Here is a 23,280-nt window from a genome sequence, read left to right on the forward strand (position 1 = left end):
ATTTTAAGTTTTGAAATAAAAATAATGAAGTTTCTAGCCTTTATGGCTACAAAGGTAACGTTCCAAATATAAACAGATGCAGTGTTTTCATCCAAACAATCAACTGTAAGCACCGGAGAATTATAGGTTGTAAGAAATAGCCAGCATGAGTTTGTCAAGAATAAATCAGACCAAACCAACCCAATTTCCTTTTTGGACAGGCTTCCTGGCCTAATGGATGAGGGGAAGAAGTAGATGTGATATATCTTGATTTTATTAAGGCTTTTCATTAGCAAATTAGAGAAATGTGGTTTAGAGAAATTACTATTAGGTGTGTACACAGCTGGTTAAAAGACCATATTTAAAGAGTAGTTATCGAAGGTTTATTGTCAAATTGGGATGGTGGGGTCCTGCAGGAGTCAGTCCTGGGTCCAGTTCCATTCAATATTTTTGTTAATGACTTGGATAATGGAGTGCAGAGTATGCTTATAAAATGTGCAGATGACACCAAGCTGGGAGAGGTTACAATCACTTTGAGGAACAGGATTAGCATTCAAAACAACCTTGACAAATTGGAGAATTGGTCTTAAATCAACAAGATGAAATTCAGTAAAGACTAGTGCAAAGTACTACACTTAGGAAGGAAAAATCAAACACCCAACTACAAAATGGGAAATAACTGGCTAGGTGGTAGTAGATCTGAGTATTATAATGGATCACAAATTGAATGTGAGTCAGCAGTGTGATGCAGTTGAGAAAAAGACGGTTACTCACCTTTGTAACTGTTGTTCTTCGAGATGTGTTGCTCATATCCATTCCAATTAGGTGTGCGCGTGCCGCGTGCACATTCATCGGAAGATTTTTATCCTGGCAACACTCGGTGGGTCGGCTGGGTCGCCCCCTAGAGTGGCGCCGAATATATACCCCTGCCGACCCAACGGCCCTTCAGTTCCTTCTTGCCTGCTACTCCGACAGAGGGGAAGGAGGGCGGGTTTGGAATGGATATGAGCAACACATCTCGAAGAACAACAGTTACAAAGGTGAGTAACTGTCTTTTCTTCTTCGAGTGCTTGCTCATATCGATTCCAATTAGGTGATTCCCAAGCCTTACCTAGGCGGTGGGGTCAGAGTGAGATGTTGCAGAATGTAAAACTGCTGAGCCAAAGGCTGCATCATCTCTAGACTGTTGAACCAGTGCGTAATGTGAGGCAAAGGTGTGGACCGAGGACCAGGTAGCTGCACGACATATCTCCTGGATGGGTACATGAGCCCGGATGGCAGCAGATGAAGCCTGAGCCCTGGTAGAATGTGCGGTGAGGTGGCTCGATGGAACATGAGCCAAGTCATAGCAGGTACGGATGCACGACGTCACCCAAGATGAAATCCTCTGGGAGGAGACAGGTGGTAGGCCCTTCATTCGGTCTGCCACCACGACAAAGAGATGGGGCTTTGTCCGCTCGATATAAAATGCGAGCGCTCTACGGACGTCCAGGGAGTGCAATTGTTGCTCCCATCGTGATGAGTGTGGCTTTGGGAAGAAGACCGGAAGGAAGATATCCTGGTTGATATGAAAGGCCGATACCACTTTAGGAAGGAAGGCCGGATGTGGTCACAACTGCACCTTGTCCTTGTGAAACACAGTATACGGTGGGTCCACCGTGAGAGCCCGAAGCTCGGAGACTCGTCTGGCCGATGTAATGGCTACGAGGAAAGCTGTCTTCCAGGACAGGTATAGCAGCGAGCAGGTTGCTAGCGGCTCGAATGGGGCAGTCATAAGTCTGGTTAGAACCAGGTTGAGGTCCCAGGTTGGGGCGGGGCGGCATACTTGGGGGTATAAGCGCTCCAAGCCCTTGAGGAACCTAGAAACCATAGGATGCGAGAACACGGAGCGGCCACTCTCCCCTGGGTGGAAGGTAGAGATGGCCCCCAAGTGCACCCTCAGTGAAGATACCACTAGGCCCTGCTGTTTGAGAGACCAGAGGTAGTCCAAGATGGTAGGGATCGAGACCTTGGTGGGAGTAACGCTATGCTTTTCGCACCAGCAAGAGAAACGCTTCCACTTGGCCAGATATGTTAATCGAGTAGAAGGTTTCCTACTACCCAGGAGTACTTGTTGTACCGAGGCAGAGCAACGTAACTCGGACTGGCTTAACCACGCAGCAGCCATGCTGTGAGGTGAAGGGACTGCAGGTCTGGGTGGTGAAGTCTGCCATGGTCCTGATTATGAGGTCTGGGCGAAGAGGCAGGGGAATTGGGTTGGCTATCGACAGGTCGAGCAACATGGTGTACCAGTGCTGCCTGGGCCACGCTGGAGTGATCATGATCAAGTGGGCTCTGTCCCTGCGGAGCTTTAGTAGGACCCTGTGAACCAGCAGGAAGGGTGGAAAGGCGTAAAGCAGTTGGCTCGTCCACGGCATCAGAAAAGCGTCCGAGATCGAGCCCGGGGAGAGGCCTTGGAAGGAGCAGAACGTCTGGCATTTCTTGTTTTCGCGGGAAGCGAAGAGGTCTATGCGGGGAAAGCTCCACTTCCGGAAAACAGAATGGATAACATCCGGATGAATCGACCACTCGTGAGACAGGAAAGATCTGCTGAGGCGATCCGCCAGAGTGTTCTGAACTCCTGGGAGAAAGGACGCTATCAGGTCTATCGAGTGAGCTATGCAGAAGTCCCAGAGCAGGATGGCTTCCCCTTCCTGTTTGTTTATGTAATACATGGCCGTTGTGTTGTCTGTGAATACTGAGACACAACGGCCTTGTAAATGCTGTTGGAATGCCTGGCACGCAAGGCGGACTGCTCTCAGCTCTCAGACATTGATGTGCAAGGCCAGCTCCTGAGCTGACCAAAGGCCTTGAGTGCGAAGATGACCGACGTGAGCACCCCAGCTGAGAGATGATGCGTCCGTCGTCAGGGACATAGAAGGCTGAGGCAGATGGAACGGCATCCCTGCACACACCAGGGACGGCGTCAACCACCAGTCGAGGTAGCCTAGACTGCTCGGGGGGATTGTGACGATCATGTCTATGCTGTCTCTGCCCGGGTGGTATACCGAGATGAGCCAAGATTGGAGGGGATGGAGGCGTAGCCTGGCGTGTTTGGTCACGAACGTGCAGGCAGCCATGTGACCCAGGAGACCGAGACAAATGTGAGCCGAAGTTGTCGGGAAGTTCTGCAGGCCCTGGATAATTGTTACCATCGCGTGAAACTGAGGCTGTGGTAAGAAGGCTCTGGCAAGATTGGAGTCCAGGATGGCCCCAATTAAGTCTATTCTCTGTGTGGGAATCAGAGTGGATTTCTCTATATTGATCATCAAGCCTATATGCATGAATAGGTCTTTGACGATGCCCACATGATGGGTGACCTGTGTCTCGGAGGTCCCTCGAATAAGCCAATCATCGAGATACGGAAAAACGTGTATCCGGTGGCGGCGGAGGAAGGAGGCGACTACAGCTATGCATTTTGTGAATACTCTTGGGGCTGTAGAAAGGCCAAACGGAAGGACTGTAATCTGGAAATGTTGACGGTTGGCCACAAACCAGAGGTACTGTCTGTGTGGAGGATAAATGGCAATGTGAAAATACGCGTCCTTCATATCAAGGGCGGCATACCAGTCTCCGGAATCCAAGGATGGAATGATGGTCCCCAGGGATACCATGCGGAACTTCAACTTTATCATGAACTTGTTGAGTTCTCGCAGGTCTAGGATTGGTCTGAGACCTCCCTTCGCCTTGGGGATCAGGAAATAGCGGGAGTAGAACCCCTTGCCCCTTTCGTCCTTTGGTACCTCCTCTATAGCTCCCATGGCAAGGAGCGTCTGTACCTCTTGCAAGAGGAATTGCTCGTGAGAGGGGTCTCTGAAGAGGGACGAGGGGGCGAAATAAACTGGAGGTGGTACCCAGTTCCACCGTGCGTAGGACCCAACGACCAAGGTTAGTTGGGACCACGCAGGGAGGAAAAAGGAGAGGCGGTTGTAAAAGGGGAGGAAAGGATCCTGGGAAGTAACTGGTACGCCGTCCTCGGGCGTGCCTTCAAAAGTTCGGCTTTGGCCCCACTGGTGGTTTGGAGGGACCCTGATTTTGGCCCCCTTGGGGTCCTGACTGCCATCTACGACTGCCTAGGCCACGCCTTCCGCCAAAGTTCTGTCTCTGTCTAGGTGGAGGGTAAGGGTGGTGAGGCTGGGGACGAAAAGGCCTGCGCTGAGTCACCGGCGTGTGCATGCCGAGAGAGCGCATAATGACCCTGTTGTCCTTTAGGCTTTGCAGCCTAGGGTCAGTCTTTTCAGAAAACAGGCCTCGACCGTCGAAGGGCAAGTCCTGTATGGTGTGCTGTAGTTCCGGCGGGAGGCCTGACACCTGAAGCCATGAAATACGTCTCATGGCAACTCCCGAGGCCAGAGTCCTGGCTGTGGAGTCGTCTGCATCCAGCGAGGCCTGGAGGGAAGTTCTTGCCACTTTCTTCCCCTCCTCCAAGAGGGCAGTAAACTCCTGACGGGAGTCTTGAGGGATTAACTCCGTGAACTTGCCCACCGCCGCCCAGGTGTTATAGTTGTAGCGGCTAAGCAGGGCTTGCTGGTTCGCCACCTGGAGTTGGAGGGCCCCTGCCAAGTATACCTTACAGCCCAGTAAGTCCATGCGCCTAGCCTCCTTCGATTTTGGAGCCGGAGCTTGCTGGCCATGGCGTTCCCTCTCATTGACAGACTGTACGACGAGGGAGCAGGGAGGAGGATGCACGTACAGGTGCTCGTACCCCTTAGAGGGCACCATGTACTTGCGCTCAACTTCCCTGGCAGTGGGCGGAATAGAGGCTGGAGACTGCCAGATGGTATCAGCACTGGCCTGGATCGTACGGATAAATGGTAAGGCCACTCTTGTGGGGGCGTCAGCCGACAGAATATCCACCACCGGGTCCTCTATCTCCGGGACCTCCTCCACCTGGAGATTCATATTGAGTGCCACGCGTCTCAGGAGGTCCTGATGGGCCCTCAGGTCAATTGGAGGGGGGCCCGAGGAGGATGTCCCTGCCACCGCCTCATCTGGAGAAGAGGAAAGGCCAGGGACAAGCAGGTCCTGCATGGACTCTTGCTCTTGGACAACCTCCTGCTCCAGTGGGATCTGGGGATCTGGTGGCTGAACGGGAGCTTCCTCCGTACCGGTAGGAGGGGGGCGGCTGATAGTCGCCTCCGGCACCCGGTGCTCTGATGGAACAGAGTGAGATGGGACTGGAGGTACACCTTGGGCCTGGTGATATGCCCAAGGCGTCCAGAATGACCACTGATGGGGGCCTTGATCTTGGGCCTGGGTCTCCTGGAAGACTCTGGTGGGCACATCGGAGTCACGGTCCTGTGCATAGGTACTGTCCGCATGAGACGATACAGATGTGTGTGGAGATGGCCAAGGAGGGGCTGAAAAGCCCTGGGAAGAGTCTCCTTCTCTGATTGATCTTGCTCTGCACGGCACTGGGGATCGGTACCGGGAGCTGTACCGGGAACGAGATCGGGACCTGTGACCGGAGCGGTTCCGGGAAGTCGACCGGGATCTTGAAGCTCGACATCTGGAGCAGCTGCAAGAGTCACGGTGCCTGGAGCGGTGCCAGGAGCTGGAGCGGTGCCGAGCATACTGGGCCGGCGAACGGGACACTGATCGGTGCCGCAAGTGCGACCGGTACCGAGAAGGGGAGCGGTGCCGGGACTGCGAGCGGCGATGGGACCAGGATCGGCGACGGGACCGAGAACGCCGGTGGGACCGCGATCGTGAACGGTGCCGCTCTGCGATGCCAACAGAGGGTGGTCTCATCAGGGCAGGCTTGCCTATAGATTGTATGACCCGCACCAGTGGTGCCGGGGGTTGAGGCAGCGCAGACTCTGTCATCGCGATCAGCTCCCTCGCCGTGGAAAATGTCTCCGGCGTGGAGGGAATAGTGAGCTCAACCACAGCTTGCGCCGGGGAGCTTTCAGGCACCAGACTCAACCGCCCTTGCGGGACCAGAATCGACGGTGCCGATGTTGTCGGTGCCGCGGCAGGTGTCGGTGCCGGGCGGTCTGACTTAGTCGGGTGCTCTGGCTGCGGTGCAGGTGGCACGGAAGCAGCAGGAGTCTTATGACTCTTCACTCGCGGGGAGAGGGAATGGTGCCGAACGGACATCGGTGCCAGCGACGGTCGGTGCCAAGAGGCCTTAGCAGTACTGGTGTGATCCGGTGCCGAAGAAGCGCTTCTGCCTGCGGACTGTCCAGCGCTCGGTGCCGAGGGCGGAGGAGTAAGAGCTGCCTCCATCAGGAGCTGTTTGAGACGAAAGTCCCGCTCCTTTTTTGTCCTCGGCTTAAAGGCCTTGCAGATCCGGCACTTATCCCCGAGGCACTTAAGACAGGAGTTGTGGGGATCTCCTGTTGGCATTGGCTTGTGACAGGCCGAGCACGGTTTGAAACCCGGTGAACTGGGCATGGGCCCCGGCACCGGGTGCGGGGAAGGGGCTAATCCCCAAACCCCTCTTAACTATATACACTAACTATGTTATAAAACAAATAAAACTAACTACAACTATAGAAATTTCAACTATATACACAAAAAATAACGAGAGAACTATGAGTAGCTAGGGAAGTGGAGATCAGCTAAGCTGCATTCCACTGTTCCAACGACCGACATGGGCGGTAAGAAGGAACTGAAGGGCCGTTGGGTCGGCAGGGGTATATATTCGGCACCATGGCAGCGCCACTCTAGGGGGCAACCCAGCCGACCCACCGAGTGTTGCTAGGGTAAAAATTGGAATCGATATGAGCAAGCACTCGAAGAAGAAGGCTAATATTCTAGGATGTATTACTAGGAATGTCATATGTTAGACATGGGTGGCATGTGTCCTCCTCTACTCAGCACTGCTGAACCTTCAGCTGGAGAACTGTGTCCAATTCTGGGTACTGCAATTTAAGAAAAAGATGTGAATAAATTGAAGACAGTCCAGAGAAAAGCAAACAAAAATGATAAATTTAAATAAAACCCTCAGCTATGAAGGTTAAAATACTGGGCATGTTTAGTCTTGAGAAAAGAAGACTGAAGGGAACCTGATGATACTCTTGAAATATATTAACTGTTACAAAGAGGACAATGATCAATTGTTTTCCATCTCTACTAAAGTAGAACAAGAAGTAATGGGTTTATTCTGCAGCAAGGAAGATTTAGGTTAGATATTAGGAAAAACTTTCTAACTATAAGGGTAGTTAAGGAAGGCTTCCAAAGGAGATTGTGGAATCCTCATGATTGGAGATTTTTAAGCACCTGTCAAGAATGGTCTCAGTTGACTTGGTCCTGCTTCAGCGCAGGGGGCTGGACTTGACATCTTGAGATCCCTTCCAGCCCTACATTTCTATGATTCCTAAGTCTACTGTATCTAAGCTCCAGTGTTTCAGCTGCTTCTTCTAACTTTCTTAGAGGTTTCTACCATACATAACAAGACACTGGTTGGTTTCAGGACTGCTGTTGAGAACCCTGTAACCAAAGTGAACCTGACAAAGAATTACGTCAGTTTCATTCTATTGCTGCATGGGAAAGAGATGCAGCTGAGGTACTGGACCCTTTGAACTGGCTGGTGGCCCTCTCCCCAATCTTTTGTGTTGTCTCCACTATCTTCTGTGGTAAATTTTTCAAGCCTTGCTCAGTATAATTTTTAAGGGTTTATTTCTTTCGGCTGTTATCTTTGCCAAGTTTCCATTTAAGCATTTCATAAATAATCATCATCAAATGCTTGAAATGAAACCTGCCAAATGTAATAGCTAAAACCAAATATCTTAAAATACAAAATATTGAGAATGAAACCTATGCCACAGTCCTGTTAAGACAAACTGACAAGTCTGCAGTTGAAAGGAGTCCAGGTCAGGAGAAGGCTATTTCCTCCCGCAAGCAGTAGAACTAGTCATTTTAAGACATTCACAATGTCCCAAGGCCAGTTCTAGAAATTTTGATAATCAAACATACATACATAGTCTACATAAAAACCAGTTAGATTCACTTTGCTTGGGGCAGATACACCTGTGCCAATCTAAACTAGGAGACACTGCAGTTGCATATTGGAGCGCGCCAATCTGATGTCCTGGATCTGTATGTGCCATTCTCTTAATTTTGGAGATGTAACCTACTTTTATGGCTATAAGTACAAGTTAAATTATATTCTCCAGCTTCAGACTCCTATCAGTAGCAACTGTATGAGAGCAATTACTCCTGATCTGGAGCTAAACTTCCTAATGGCTGTGAAAATGGCTGACAATCCACTGAAAGTAGAGCACACAGAGTAGTAAATTTATTCCTGCTCCAGCACTGAGGCTGGTTCAGGAACTAAGGGGGACAGGCAGCTTGTATCCCTGAGAACCTGGAGCTGTCACGGGCAAGATCAGCCCATAGAATCATAGAATATCAGGGTTGGAAGGGACCTCAGGAGGTCATCTAGTCCAACTGCCTGCTCAAAGCAGGACCAATTCCCAACTAAATCATCCGAGCCAGGGCTTTGTCAAGCCTGACCTTAAAAATCTCTAAGGAAGGAGATTCCACCACCGCCCTAGGTAACCCATTCCAGTGCTTCATCACTCTCTGAATGAAAAAGGTTTTCCTAATATCCAACCTAAACCTCCCCCACTGCAACTTGAGACCATTACTCCTTGTTCTGTCATCTTCTACCACTGAGAACAGTCTAAATCTATCCTCTTTGGAACCCCCTTTCAGGTAGTTGAAAGCAGCTATCAAATCCCCCCTCATTCTTCTCTTCTGCAGACTAAACAATCCCAGTTCCCTCAGCCTCTCCTCGTAAGTCATGTGCTCCAGCCCCCTAATCATTTTTGTTGCCCTCTGTTGGACTCTTTCCAATTTTTCCACATCCTCCTTGTAGTATGGAGCCCAAAACTGGACACAGTACTCCAGATGAGGCCTCACCAATGTCAAATAGAGGAGAATGATCACATCCCTCGATCTGCTGGCAATGCCCCTACTTATACAGCCCAAAATGCCGTTAGCCTTCTTGGCAACAAGGGCACACTGTTGACTCATATTCAGCTTCTCGTCCACTGTAACCCCTAGGTCCTTTTCTGCAGAACTGCTTCTAAGCCATTCGGTCCCTAGTCTGTAACAGTGAATGGGATTCTTCCGTCCTAAGTGCAGGACTCTGCACTTGTCCTTGTTGAACCTCATCAGGTTTCTTTTGGCCCAGTCCTCTAATTTGGCCCAGCGCTAGTTAGGTCAGCCGTGTGAGTTGTACCCTGGATATAAGGACCCTTTTGGGCCTTGCAGCTATTGGTAATAGCCAGGATGCAGGATATACCCCTTCTCAATCCCAGCTTGTTCCAAACATGCTTCACTGTGATAGGGGTTCCTGCCTGCTTCATGTTTTCTGCAGATGCACCCTACACTATCCTGGAGCTATTCTAAAAAGGGCCTCACTTTGTGGTCACTTTGCACTGGCTAGGCTGGCATGAACTGACCATGAGCAAAATGAATCAGGCCCAGAACATTTATGATTTAGTCCTGACACCACTTTCAACATGACCCATATTTCCAGTCTGTAGTCAGAACTGAGAAGCCCCCTACACAATTGTAAAGCAGCAATGCAGTGTAAACCACTGTATAACCTGCTTGCTGACCAGAAATGGTGCACAAGCAATCAAGCTGCTAAATGGCAGAGCTGATCAAAAATTGGATGTAATTTTTGCAACATTTTTATTGAAAATTCTTTTTTTTACAGAATTTCAAAATTTTGATGAAATGTCAAATTAGAAATTGTGATGAATTCTCCAAAATTGTCTAGAAACATAACAAATTATCAAGAAAACAGCCTCTTAAAGGTTTGGATAAAAAGCATCAAACACCGAATAACTTACTGAGTTTTTTTGGGAGCGGAAAGATTTTTTTAAAAAGTAACAAAAGAACTCAGGCATGAATTTCAGTATATTTTTTCTCAGAACAGAAATTTCTTATATCCACAGCTTTGACACACCACATTCTATGGCTAGTGTGAATTTTCCAAATCCTTTTTATTTAGGAACTCAGCTTACCCTCTTAATTATTTTATGTGCTGTTTTTACTTGTAAAACTGTTTAAAAAATGGGTAAACATCCTGCCTTTATTGTAGTATTTGGCGCTTCCATCACTATGTGCAAGAAGGTGATGAGGCCCCTACTTGAACAATAACAGGCAGGGAGTTAACTTGCAGTGTAGTTCTCCCACCAATGTTCAATGTGGAAGCACTTGAAGAGTGAAGGTTCAATTAGACGTATACAAGAAAGCATGCTGTGCTAGTCAAAGGAGGAAAGGAGACTTTTCTTTCTTTCTTTCTTTCTTTCTTTCTTTTTGTTTGTATAAAAATAGTTTCTTTTAATTTATACCCCTAAACTTCAAGAATAAATCCTGGAGGAAAAAAAATCTTAGTGAAAGATTGTGTTGCTGGATGCGGTGTACAATTTTCTTGCCCTCACATATGAAAAAGTCCTAATAATTATTTCATAAAATTGTTCTGGGTTTTTCCCTTTAACCAAAATAACTAATCCAATTTACTATTACGTTCACACATTTCTGGAATTTTGAGATTTATCATGAAGTCTCAATCTGGATTTAGTGCAGGATCAGACCCCAGTTCCAGTGTAGCGTCTCAGTTATGCAAAAGCCAGTTTTCATGGACTCCGTACAATTTTTGATCCTGCCTGAGAATGTGAACCATTCTACATAGACAACAATTCATTTCTCAAAGATTAAGATTTCTGTGGTCAAAGTGCACCATATAGTTATATTTGTTCCGAAGAGGAAAGTTGTTTTACCTGCAACACACTGTTGAGATTAACCATTTTAAAACAAATCCCCCTTTTTAGTTTTGTTTTTAAAAACCATTTACTTTTGGGGGAGTGGATATTTGGTGTAATGCTATTATTATTTGAATAATGTATTTGTACTAAAGAAGGCTTTTCTAAAAGCTCTAAAACCTCTTCATGATTTGAACACCCTTTTGAGTAATTTCACAATGTTGTGCTTTATCGTTAAGTTTCTAAGTATGATTTTAACAATAGACAGAGCTCTGATCTTTTGAATCAAACAGTCATTTTGGAACTTGGTGTTTTTGAATACTCACGGTGTGCCTTATTCTCTAGTATGCAACTAAAATAAATTAGATTTAATTAGTGATTTATCTTTGTTATTAAAACTGTAAGCAGAAAATAAATGTCTGCAATAGGCAACAAGCTTGAGATTGAAAGAAACAGATGAAAAAGGGTCTTAATTAATTAAATTGTCTATCTCAGGGTATAATTGATTTCTGGACCAGATTTTTAAAGGCATCATACCCCAATGAACCACAACAATGAGAAGCTGTGTGTTCTATTAAAAACTGAAAAACAATACTAGGTGCAGGTAGAATTTTTAAAGCATTGCTGTACTCATCAACTTCACTTTTCAAAAATGCAAGTCACAGTGAGTAAATGCGCAATTTTCATCAGTTTAAAACAAACTTAAATGGTAACTGAATCCTTCTCCTAAACAACTAATTTTTTCTGTTGCAAGTTGTAGTCTCAAGACTCATGAACAGTGTTGTGTATTTGGTTGTCATGGGTTTTGTTACTATGGCAACTGAGTTAGACTATTAAGGGATAGCTCAGCCGGTTTCAACCGGCTGAGTGAGCTCTCTGTGTCTGTAAATAAAATGGAGGTTTTGGTAGCTGTCTGCTCTCTGGCCTCAAGTGATTGCTTCCTACACCGGCTGCCCCAAGGATATAACACTGGCGACGAGGATGGGATCCTGGTGCTGCTCCAGTAACAGAAGGAAGTAGAAGTCAAGGTAAAGACCAAACAAAGAATAAAAGCTGCTTGTTTGCACTGACTGTGAAAGTGAAACTAAAAATCATGGCTACTCTGACCAGGCCCCTGGGGCCTTTTGATGAGAATACAGAGCAGTGGCATGTGTTTACTGAGCGTTTTGAGCTTTTTGGTATTGCAAATGACATTACAGAAGCGAAGAAGGTGCCAATATTCTTAACTGTTGTAGGGGCTAAAACCTACTCTCTGCTACGCAGCTTTTACTCCACCCTGTTAAGCCTGAGACTAAATCTTACAGTGACATTGTGGAAATCCTGGGGTCTCATTTCTCCCCAAAACCACTGGTAATTGCTGAAAGATATGGGTTCCACAAAAGAGACCAAAAGGAAGATGAAACAGTTGTACAATTTGTAGCCATTTAAAAAAAGCTAGCAGAACACTGTGAATTTAAAGAGATATTAAATGATGCCCTGCGTGACAGGTTAGTGTGTGGCCTCTGCAGTGAAGCTATACGGAAGCGCCTACTGACAGAGGCTCAGCTTGCATTACAGAAGGCTGTTGATATTGCTGTCTCCATGGAACTGGCTACAAGGGAGGCACAATACATCGGTGCACCCCCTAGGGTGCAAAAAGTGTCACAAGAACCGACCCACAAAACTGTGCAGAGTCAAGAATGTTACCGCTGTGGTAAGCCAGGACACCAGGCATCAGAATGCTGGTGTAAGAACCTGGTGTGTCGACACTGTGGCAAAAAGGGACACATTGAGTGTGCCAGTAAACAAAAGAAAAAGAGGCCTGTGGTCTGGCCGACAAAAAGAGGAACCTTGCATACCCTAGAGCAGACCCAGGATGATCAAGGTGACACCGCCTCACAAGAGGAAGTGCCACTGCATGTTTTGTCTTTGGCAGCGGGCTCACATGAATACTGGGTAACCCCCTTATTGGAGGGCAAACCTATACGCATGGAACTAGACACGGTGCAGCTGTCTCGCTGGTTCCTGAGACTGTGTATAAGGAAAAGCTACAGCATCTTCCGCTTAAGGCAACAAAAACTGTTCTGAAGACGTATACAGGTGAAGCTGTGCCCATGTTGGGCACTATTGATGTTAAGGTGGAGCTCAATGGACGGGCGGCTAAATTGCCACTGTTTGTGGTGAGAGGTAACTACCCAGCCTTAATGGGTAGTTCTTGGCTTGGGAAGATTCAGCTGAACTGGGCAGAAGTGCACCGGATGACTAAAGAAGAAACCAGTCTAACCCCTATACTAAGGAAACATGCTGCTGTTTTTGGAGATGATTTGGGAAGTATGAAGGGAATCACTGTGACATTGAACATTAAACCTGGCAGTCCACCAAAATATCTGAAAGCCCGAATTGTGCCATATGCCATCAGGCCAAAAGTCGAAGCAGACCTGGAGCGCCTGGTCACCAATGGAGTCCTAATACCAGTTACCCATAGCTCATGGGCCACTCCTATCGTTCCAATAGTGAAGAAAGATGGCTCTCTCCGGATTTGCGGTGATTTTAAAGTCACTGTCAACCCAGTGTTGTGTGCAGAGCAATACCCGCTTCCCCGCATCGATGACCTCTTCGCAGGCCTGGCTGGGGGACAAAAGTTCAGTAAGATTGATCTGAGTCAAGCATATTTACAGATGCACGTCGATGAAAAGTCCCAAGAGCTGTTGACTATTGTGACTCATAAGGGGCTTTATCGATACTGTCGTCTACCTCCTTCTCTAGTTTAGTGTGTGTTTTATTTTGGGGATGTTCTTATTGGGGGGGAGGAATATGTTGTGTATTTGGTTGTCATGGGTTTTGTTACTATGGCAACTGAGTTAGACTATTAAGGGATAGCTCAGCCGGTTTCAACCGGCTGAGTGAGCTCTCTGTGTCTGTAAATAAAATGGAGGTTTTGGTAGCTGTCTGCTCTCTGGCCTCAAGTGATTGCTTCCTACACCGGCTGCCCCAAGGATATAACAAACAGGTAGTTTCATGTAGCAGGAGCAGGACCACAAAGTCATCTGTCTGAAGATTTCAGAGCAACAGAAACCCAAAGGAGATTGGGAGTGGAGCAGTGAACTGGTTCTCTTTCAAGCTTTCTGGGAGCCTGATGATCAAGGAGAAAACATTGTTGGACCTCCCTTCAAATAAATGGAAGTGGGGAGGAGGAGACAAGAACAAGGTGGGATTATGGACAGAGAATGAAATTACATGACCATTGCAGGGGTTGCCTTTGCTTTTCTCCTGTTACCCTTTAATTGGCTGCTTGAAGGGAAGAGAGACCTACCCATCCTGACATGCATATTAACCCTTTTAGCTTGCCTCACTCACCTGCTTAGGAGAAAGGGCAAATCCAAAGAGATGTCTGGCAACTACTATAGTTCTGCATGTGTGAGGGACAGGAGGGAGCTCAGTGGCAGGGTAGCCTCACTGTCCACACGCCTCCTGCCCCCCATTCACACTGGTTACACTTGTCCCAAAGCTCTCCATTTATTTTAGTGATTCTACAATGGGGTTTTTTTCTCCCAGGCTACCAGATTTCTTTTATAGGCATAGGTGCTCTTTTGCCCGTTCCCCATATGCCAGGGTTCTCAACCTTTTTTTTCCTGAGGCCTCACCAACATGCTATAAAAACTCCATGGCCCACTTGTGCCCAAGAACTGGTTTTCTGCATATAAAAGCCAGGGCCAGCATTAAGAGGTAGCAAGCAGGGCAATTGCCTGGGGCTCCAGACCCCAGTGAAGCTACATTGCTCAGGCTTCGGCTGCAGCCCCAGGGGTTTCAGTCCCATGTGGTGGGATCTCGGTTCTCTACGCTAGACCCGGCAAGTCTAATGCTGGCCCTGCTTGGTGGAAATCTCCTCACAGCCCCCCAGGGGGCCCCAGACTCCTGGGTGAGAACCACTGCCATATGCTATCTCAATGGTTTTCAACCAGGAAGGGGAGCCACACAGTATGTCTAAGGGGTCCACGAAAGGCTGTCATTAACCACAGAATAGTGGGATGGGAGAGGCAATGGCAACAAAGCAAAGGAGAAAGCCATGCTGCCAGTTATTGGCAAAGAAGAAATTGGGATGAGTGAAGATCAATGACAGTTCCTATGTGCCAGGAACTCCACAAAGCTGCCCAACATTTGATGAGGTTTCCTCCCACATATTTTTTACACAGGAAGGGGAGCATATAATAACGTAATACATACCTCTTACATAGTGTTTTTCATCCACAGATCTCAAAGCATTTTATAAAGGAGGTCAGTAGCATTATCCCCATTTTACAGATGGGGAACTGAGACACAGAGAGGAATGTGACTACCCAAGGTGACCCAGCAAAGCAGTGGAAGAGCCAGGAACTGAACCCAGGTATCCTGAGAGCCAATCCTAGCCACTCAGCCATTATGAAAAATAGCACTACAATTTGTATGTTATTGTTCTTACTACTTCTACTGAAGCTCCTCAAACAAGCCCAAACATCTGGAAAATACATACTGTACTTACCTCCTTTAGATTATCTATTTCAGACTCTTGTCTTTTATTCACTGATGCCAGTTTCTTATTAAGTTGTAGTGCTTCCAGCACTTCAATGAAAAAAAATTAAATACATCCTCAAAACATGCCTTCAAATTAAAATTCCATGTGGTTATATACACTGTAATGTATACATGACTTCATTAACAGACTCTGTGAAAAAGGAGCTAAGGTTGCAAGTGTCTCAATTACTTAGTTTTACTGTAGTAATGCCTAAAATACTCAGTTAGGATCAGACTGATTTATACTACCCTGGTACAGCTCAAAACTTTAGGTTTTTTACAAAGGGGTAGCATTTTTGTAAGAAAGTGTAATTTTATTGTGGATATTAGCTGGATTTTACCTTCATTAATTTCAACCTTAACATTTTAAACAATGATATTGTTTGTGCTTTTCTGTTACTTTTAATTATCACCAAAAGTTTAAATCAGTTATCTATAAGGTGTGGAGGCAGGCTCTACAGAATTTATGAGACCCATCAAAATGGGGCTTCCCTTCCACAGATTTTAGCAAATCCATAGGATCTGTAGGGGCAGTTATACCTAGATGGAATATGGGAGGTAATGGACAGTAGAAAGGCAATAGAGGAGACATAAAATCTACTTCTATCTATATTGAAAACTGTGAGTGAAATCCTGGCCCTATTGAGGTCAATGAAAGTTCTGCCATTTATTTCAATTGAGCCAGAATTTTACTCTACAAGTGTTTAAAATACTACATCTAAAAAACTGTACATGTCCCCCAGTCTCTGTATTTCTTTGTCTCCTCTATCCCTATCCATGCATCTTGATCTCCTATACTTTCTCTTCATCCCTTATTCTATGCTTTGCCCTTCATGTTTTCCCTTCATGCACCCTCTTTTTACCTCTCCAACAGCTCCCATTCCAAAATTGGGTAGCACAGTTCCTATTCCTTTTTAATTTTTTTCCCCAAAATTCCTAGAAATATTCTACTCAGGCATTTACAGCTTGTCAATTTCAGGTGGAATGTTTGAAAGTTGGGCTTACAATATGATCAGGTTTACAATAGCCTCAGTAACAGTATTATGAGAGAGATTTTCAAATTAAATATGTGCATTACAAAATGTAACACACTTCTTAAAATGTCCCAAGACAACTTTCCAATACATAAAATATCATAGGTGAAATTCTGTCCAACTTAAGTCTATGACAAAACTCCCATTGACTTCAATGGAGCCAGGATTTCACCTTCATGGTTTTAAAGCCTGGTAGATTGAAACAAATAATAACAATAAATAAAGCCAGAGTTAAAAGTGCTGGATCCCATTAGAAAGAGGGGCATCTCTACTATACAACTACATGAAGCAACAATTTTTAACTTCAACATTTTCAAAATCTACAAATTGTTTTCATAAACACTATTTTTAATCCCAGGAAATCAGTAGAAATTAGAGGTTTATTTAATGTATGGATTCCTGTGACTTTTCCATTGACTGTAGATTCATATTCAGAATTTACAAGCGATCTACATGCTTAATATGGCTGTTATATGCCACAGTATAAAATTAATTTTCTCTTCAGTAAAAGAGATACTGTAGTTACAAAAGCAGTTTCTCCTCCCTTGGTTTTCACACCTCAACTGCTAGAAGAGGGCCTCATCCTTCCTGATTGAACTAACCTTGTTATCTCTAGCCTGCTTCTTGCTTGCATATATATACCTGCCCCTGGATATTTCCACTACATGCATCCGACGAAGTGGGTATTCACCCACGAAAGCTCATGCTCCAATACGTCTGTTAGTTTATAAGGTGCCATAGGACTCTTTGCTGCTTTTACAGATCCAGACTAACACGGCTACCCCTCTGATACTTGACTGTAGTTACTCTGGTGAATAGCTCATTTTCTTGTTGAACAGAAACACTGGTATTGTGTTATATTTAATCTTTTCCAGCTGCTTACTTTGCAAATACTTTGCATAATAAAATATATGTATATATATTCCAAATTATGTAAATACAGAAAGCTAATGTATTTTTCCATAAAAATTGCAAAAAAAAAAAACATTTTCTGCATAGGACAAACAGTAAACAGGACTTTTCCATGATAAATAAAAAGAAAGAACAGCAATGTTTTCTTTTGTTTTAAATATTAAGCACAACTGTATTTCAAAAGACATGAGCATGAGGAATAACCCCAGCCATTAAAATGCCAAGAATGTTCACAGAACAGGCCACCAATTTACTCTTATCTAAATATAGAAAACTAGCTAGTTTAAGGTTTAGAAAAATTACTTAACTTCACTTAGACAAGCCTTTTTTGACATATGCTTGGATTTTTTCCTTTCTTTATTATAACTAATATTTATTTATATTCCATATGTGTATTTACATACACAGACTGAATGTTCAAAGATCTGTGCACATGTTTGCATGCAGCCAAAAAGGATGTACAAAATACTAAATATACACATGCAAGTCAGGGTTGTGTACATGAAAATGTGTAGTCACATATAAATTCATGACTTTTATGCATATAACGGGGGCGTTTCTACACAAGTTCTGTGTGTGGAAAATTGCACATACTTTTAAATATTTGACCTATAGGTTTTAATTTTGGTATTTTATGGAAGAAAAACATATTTGGTGCAAAACTGTTATACATAAGTGAACACACAGATACTTGGTGCAATTTTGTCATATACCAACAGATTCACAAATAGCTTTGTAGAATTTAAGCACAGAGATGGGAATGAGTTTTTGGTACAGACTTGTTATACTTGAGTAGCTATTTATGCAGAATTTAAAAAAAAGTGCTAGATGATGATGTTCATCTAGTTCTATTTATTTTTCCTGTTTTATTATTTTCTATTTCTGTACATATTTAATTTAAAACAATATGAATCAGAGTTGGAGACTGTCAACTGAGATTGTTGATGGCTGGAAGGTGACAGCAAACCCCTCATCCCCCGAAGAAGGGAAAAGAGTAGTCTGGCTTCCCAATTATTCTAAGGGATAGATTCTATGAGATGCTGATGAGGTTTCCTGAAAGGTGCTGAATGGCTTCACCTCTCAGGGTGAAATCTTGGCCCCACTGAAATCAAAGGCAAAACCCTCACTGATTCCAGTGAGGCCTGGCTTTCACCCTCAGTAATGTCTATCACAGGTAAGGGCACTCAGCACTCTGCAATATAACTCAGCTCTTTGTAGGACTGAGGTCTATGATCTTTGCTCACTGGGACACAGGAAGCACCCATGAAACAGATAACTAGAGGCAGTGGATCTAGGTACAGGGTTCAGAAATTCTTCTTCCTCTTTTCCATCACAGAAACTCATCAGTCCCACCTGAGTAGGGTCCGCTAATGCCATGGAGAAGACAAGATTAACCTCTAAATGTGAAAATACTCATTGAAGAAGGAAAAAACACTACAAAAATTAACTACTGTAGGACTACATTTAAGAAAGATTTACCATTTTGCTCTAGTTTCTCATGAGCCCCTTTTATCATTCCAAATTGACATGTGATAGTAGCATAGCATTTCTCAACTTCATTCAGTTTCTTATGATGTTCCTCCTTTGCCATTATGTGCAATTGTAGCTTTTGATCCTGTTGAAAACAGGAACCAAGAATTAGTTTAATGAGCAATTCTAGCGATTATAAATGTGCTCGCCAAACTTTCAACTATTATCAGACAGATAAATCAAAGCATCATACTCAACCAACAATATTCTGAATCAAATGGAACTGCAAAGAGATTTAAAGAAGAATAGTATAATTTAATTATCTAAATAAAATAATTTCAATATATTATTTGCTAAAAACAAAAGCTCACCATTTACTACTAAACAGTAGCTAGGGATTTTAAAAGTTTCTGTATTCTAAAGGAAGCATCTAAAATGTAAGTCAATTCTCAAAAACAAAAGTTAGGCTCTAATAGGTTAAAAATATTGGAACACAAATGCAAATCAGTATCAGATTCATGGACAATTATGGAATAAGTCATTCATAGGGGAAGTTTCTTCCTAACCACTGCCAATCAATGGTTATTTTATGCCCTGAAAGATGAGAGATTACATCCCTTATACATTTTTAACTCAAATAATCTAACTGTGGATTTTCTAATTACCCATGTGATTTTATTTGTTTTAATCCTACTAAACTCTTGAATGAGTGATATCTTGTGTCAATGAATTCCACAGGTTAATTGTTGTGTCAAATACATTTCCTTTTATCAGTGTTATGTCTATTGTTTCTTTGGTTATTGTGTTACAGGAAAGGGTAAATAGGAATTCATGATTTGCCTTTTATATACCATTCATTTGAGAGAGAAAGAGAGCTCATTTATTCATTTCCTTATAGTAATAACCTTTTCAGTCAACTTTCATATGAAAGTCTTTCCAGTGTTCTAATAATTTTCATCTTTTTTTAAGCGAAATGGGGTGAGTGAGGTAATCCTTTATTGGACAAACTTCTGTTCGTAAACAAGACAAGCTTTTGAGCTATACAGAGCTCTTCTTCAGGTCTGGGAAAAGTACTCAGCATGTCACAGATAAATACAAGGTGGAAAAGATTGTTTGCATAAATAGTTACACTGAATATAAGCTTCACAACTTTGCTAGATGATAAAAATCATGGTCTTAATAAAGAAACTGGATTTATGGCTTATTACAACATTTGTAACCCACTAGTCCCCCCTCACACCTTTTATTCCTATGATTGCAGAGGTGTTAACAGCCCATTTCATCTTGAACAGTCTCTTATAACACCACGTGTTAACTACTTATGCTAAACAATCTGTTCCACCTTGTATTTAGCTGTGACATTGAGTACCTTTGCCAGAGCTGAAGAGCTCTGAGTAGCTCAAAAGCTTTACTCTTTCACAAACAGAAGTTGGTACAATAAAAGATATTACCTCACCCACCTTGCCTTTCTAATATCCTGGAACCAACACAGCTACAACACTGAAAACATCTTTTTTTCTGTGACATGGTGGCCAGAAATGAACAGTATTCATGCCTGCGGGAGGTCCGCTGAAGCCACAGAACCAGCGGACCCTCTGCAGGTGTGCCTGCGGGAAGTCCGCCGAAGCCGCGGGACCAGCAGACCCCTCCGCAGGCAAGCCACTGAGGGCAGCCTGCCTGCCGCCCTCGTGGCGCCGACAGAGCACCCCCCCGCGGCTTGCCGCCCCAAGCACGCGCTTGGCATGCTGGGGCCTGGAGCCGCCCCTGACAGTATTCCAGGTGACACATCAATGCAGTTGTAAAACTACTTTTTATCCCTTTCTTTACTTTAGGTTTGAGTCTCTTTTCTGGTTTGTTTTGTTGTTGTTTTTTGTTAGTTTGTTTTTTTAAACTATTAAGTGTGCTAAATTTTCCTTTAATTTCATTTAAAAATACAGAGGCAAACTCATCCCTGTGTAATTCCATTAATTTATTTGGACATACATTGCATTTGTTAAGCTGCTAGCGAATAAAACAGAAATCAAACAGGTTGGGCCAAATTCATTCCTGTATGTAACTTCAGTGGAGCTACACAGGGATGAATTTGGCCCAACTTGCTTGACTTCTGTGGTGCTCCCTTCTTGTAGGCTAACAAATGCAATATATGTCCAAGCATCAGAAGATAATAAAATTTGATGGTAATCAAAGAAATGGCCAGCATAAGACTAGCAAAATAGGATATATAGAATACAAATTTTTCATGTTGTATAAGATAATAAAATTAAACACAATACAGCAAATTGAAAGTTGTAATGGAAGCACAGATAAAGAAACAGCAACCACTTATACAATCACTTCCAGCTACTCAGCCTATGAATTTTCATATAATTCTTCTCTCTTTTCCAACCCTTTACTTATGTCAGCACAGAAAAAACATCCAAATAACTGCATTTAAGTAATGGTAGGGATGTGAATGAAACCAACAAAAATAAGAAAAGAAAGTTAATGACGACACTTGATTATTACCTTTTCTTCTGACAGTAGTTCAGGCATGTTTATTCTATTAGAGACTTACACATGAAGTGCAAATTTTTCTTCTGCTCCAAGCAGATGGTGGTAGAAGGAGCCAAACCTAAGTTTACTGCCCTCTAGGGTAGGCATTCCTTGCTGATAAAGCATGATCGAGGGAAATAGTTGGATTACGTAATATGCCATCTCAGCTACGCCAAGGTGTCTTGAAAGAAGTATACCACAGAATAAGGCTTCAGTGCCAGACACACTGTATTGGGCCATAACTGGAACATGGCTAATCAGTCCCAGGGATGGAACCACTTGTGGCCAGTCCAGGAACACCTACAGTGTTTTTCCATGGCATCAGACAGCTCATAGATTTCAGTAATGGTGGAGTTATACACACCCATGAGGGACTTCCTCTCAAGGTTTAGGTTTGGGTCATCTGATTCAGTTACTTATTCAATAAATCCATGACCTGTATAACCACCAGATAACTTCCTGGTCTTTGTTTCTTTATTTTTGGCCTGGCATTAAGTAATCCATGCTTATCTTTTTTTCTTGCCTCTAGCTCTTGTGCTCTGAAGTAGCCAGGCACAGCAAGATAAGCTAAGAGCCATGTCAATTTAAATTGAATTTCTTTTCTGTTATCTGTGTGTGTGTCAAAACCTTAAATAGACCTATATATAAATTTATACATGGGTATATTCTCCTCCCGATGCAGGTAATTTCCATTACTCTTAAAGGTTTGATTAATTTTCATATTAATGAGATACAATGTAGGGAAAATTGACCCTATAGTGCAGGAATTATTTTTAAAGCCCTGGCTTACTTTAGCAATAATGCATTACAATATATGCCTGATATTTAAAATATTACAAAACCGTGTGTGTATTAAGAATCACAAGCTTTGAAAATATCATACTTTGAAGAATTACAGCAAAATCTGCAGGAAGTTTCTCCCAATCTTCTGATTTTTCCCCCCAAGATCTGCACATTTTTTTAATTTTGATTTTTAACTTGGCAATATTTTATCTTACTGTTTTGCCACCTTCTTTCCTCATGATAGGTCAACATGCCAGTCCCCCTATATCCTTCTCACTGGGGAAATGGGATGTCATTGCCTTCACATATTCTGGACAGATGTTCTGCTAGGAAGAACGTGCTGATATGCTATTTCCCCATGCTCTTGCCAAGGGAGAAAGAGACTGGCCTGCTGTCCCTCAAAGGCTGGCCCAAAGATGACTTCTGGTGGAAAAGCCACACTCCTGGCTTAATTCTCAGTAAAGGTAAGCAGACTGGTTTGCTACTTCCCTAACATCCTTCCCGACAGGGATGTAAAACAGTCTTCCACTCAGACCCTAACATCCCTCCCCTAAAATAATTCTTGGAAACAAATAGAGGAAATCTGGAAGGAGTCTGTTGGAGAGAGAGGGTTTGATCCTGGAGCTTTCACAGAAGTCTGTTCCTATTAGAGTGGGAAGCCATGGAATCTTACTTCTCCGTCCTACAGTCTGATACTCCATGTGGAAGGATAACTACAGTGCCCTTCACCTGAAATAAAGATAAGCTGAGATGGAGAGTGGAATTGGTTGTGGCCATGTAGTTTGCTGAAACAGGGTGATTTCTTGGTGGAATTAGTCTAGGGAAATAGCTCAGGGCCAGGTAGTTTGCTAGGGGGAAGACACAAGATGAAGTGCTCACATCTGAGGAATATGCTGGGAATGGAGACACTAGTAGTCAGATATATGCCGTGAGGCTGAAGGTGGTAATTGGGAACTGAGAGTACCAGGGAGACAGAGAAGTTATTACTGCAGGAGACTTGAGGCAAGATGAAGTGGAAATTATGCAGAGAGAGCTATCAAAATATGTAAATCAAAGCAGAAACATTTGGCCCATACACTAGTTCCTTCAAATTTTTTCTCCCTAAAGTCAATCTTTTAAAAAAAAATTAATGCAGTCCCGAACAAGTTTTATTGTTTTTCAGCCATGAACAGTTGTGGATGAATTCCTAAAAATGTTGAGACTGCCAAGATAAAAAAATCATATTATATAAAAATTCCTTGTGTGTCCCTAATATTTTAGATTAAAAATGAAACAGT

General features: G+C 43.8%; 1 protein-coding gene across 1 annotated transcript in view; it reads right to left on the reverse strand.

Moving 5' to 3' along the window:
• The window catches only part of CCDC73 (coiled-coil domain containing 73), a 137,004-nt gene that overhangs the window by 40,669 nt on the left and 73,055 nt on the right, over nucleotides 1-23,280 (reverse strand). Inside the window, exons 7-8 of the mRNA XM_045012380.1 lie at nucleotides 18,698-18,833; nucleotides 15,241-15,320 (exon numbers count right to left, since the gene is read on the reverse strand). Of these exons, the coding sequence (XP_044868315.1) occupies nucleotides 15,241-15,320; nucleotides 18,698-18,833 (216 nt within the window). The remainder of the gene's footprint in view (nucleotides 1-15,240; nucleotides 15,321-18,697; nucleotides 18,834-23,280) is intronic.

The sequence above is a fragment of the Mauremys mutica genome, chromosome 4, assembly GCF_020497125.1.
Source record: "Mauremys mutica isolate MM-2020 ecotype Southern chromosome 4, ASM2049712v1, whole genome shotgun sequence".
Taxonomy (NCBI): Eukaryota; Metazoa; Chordata; order Testudines; family Geoemydidae; genus Mauremys; species Mauremys mutica.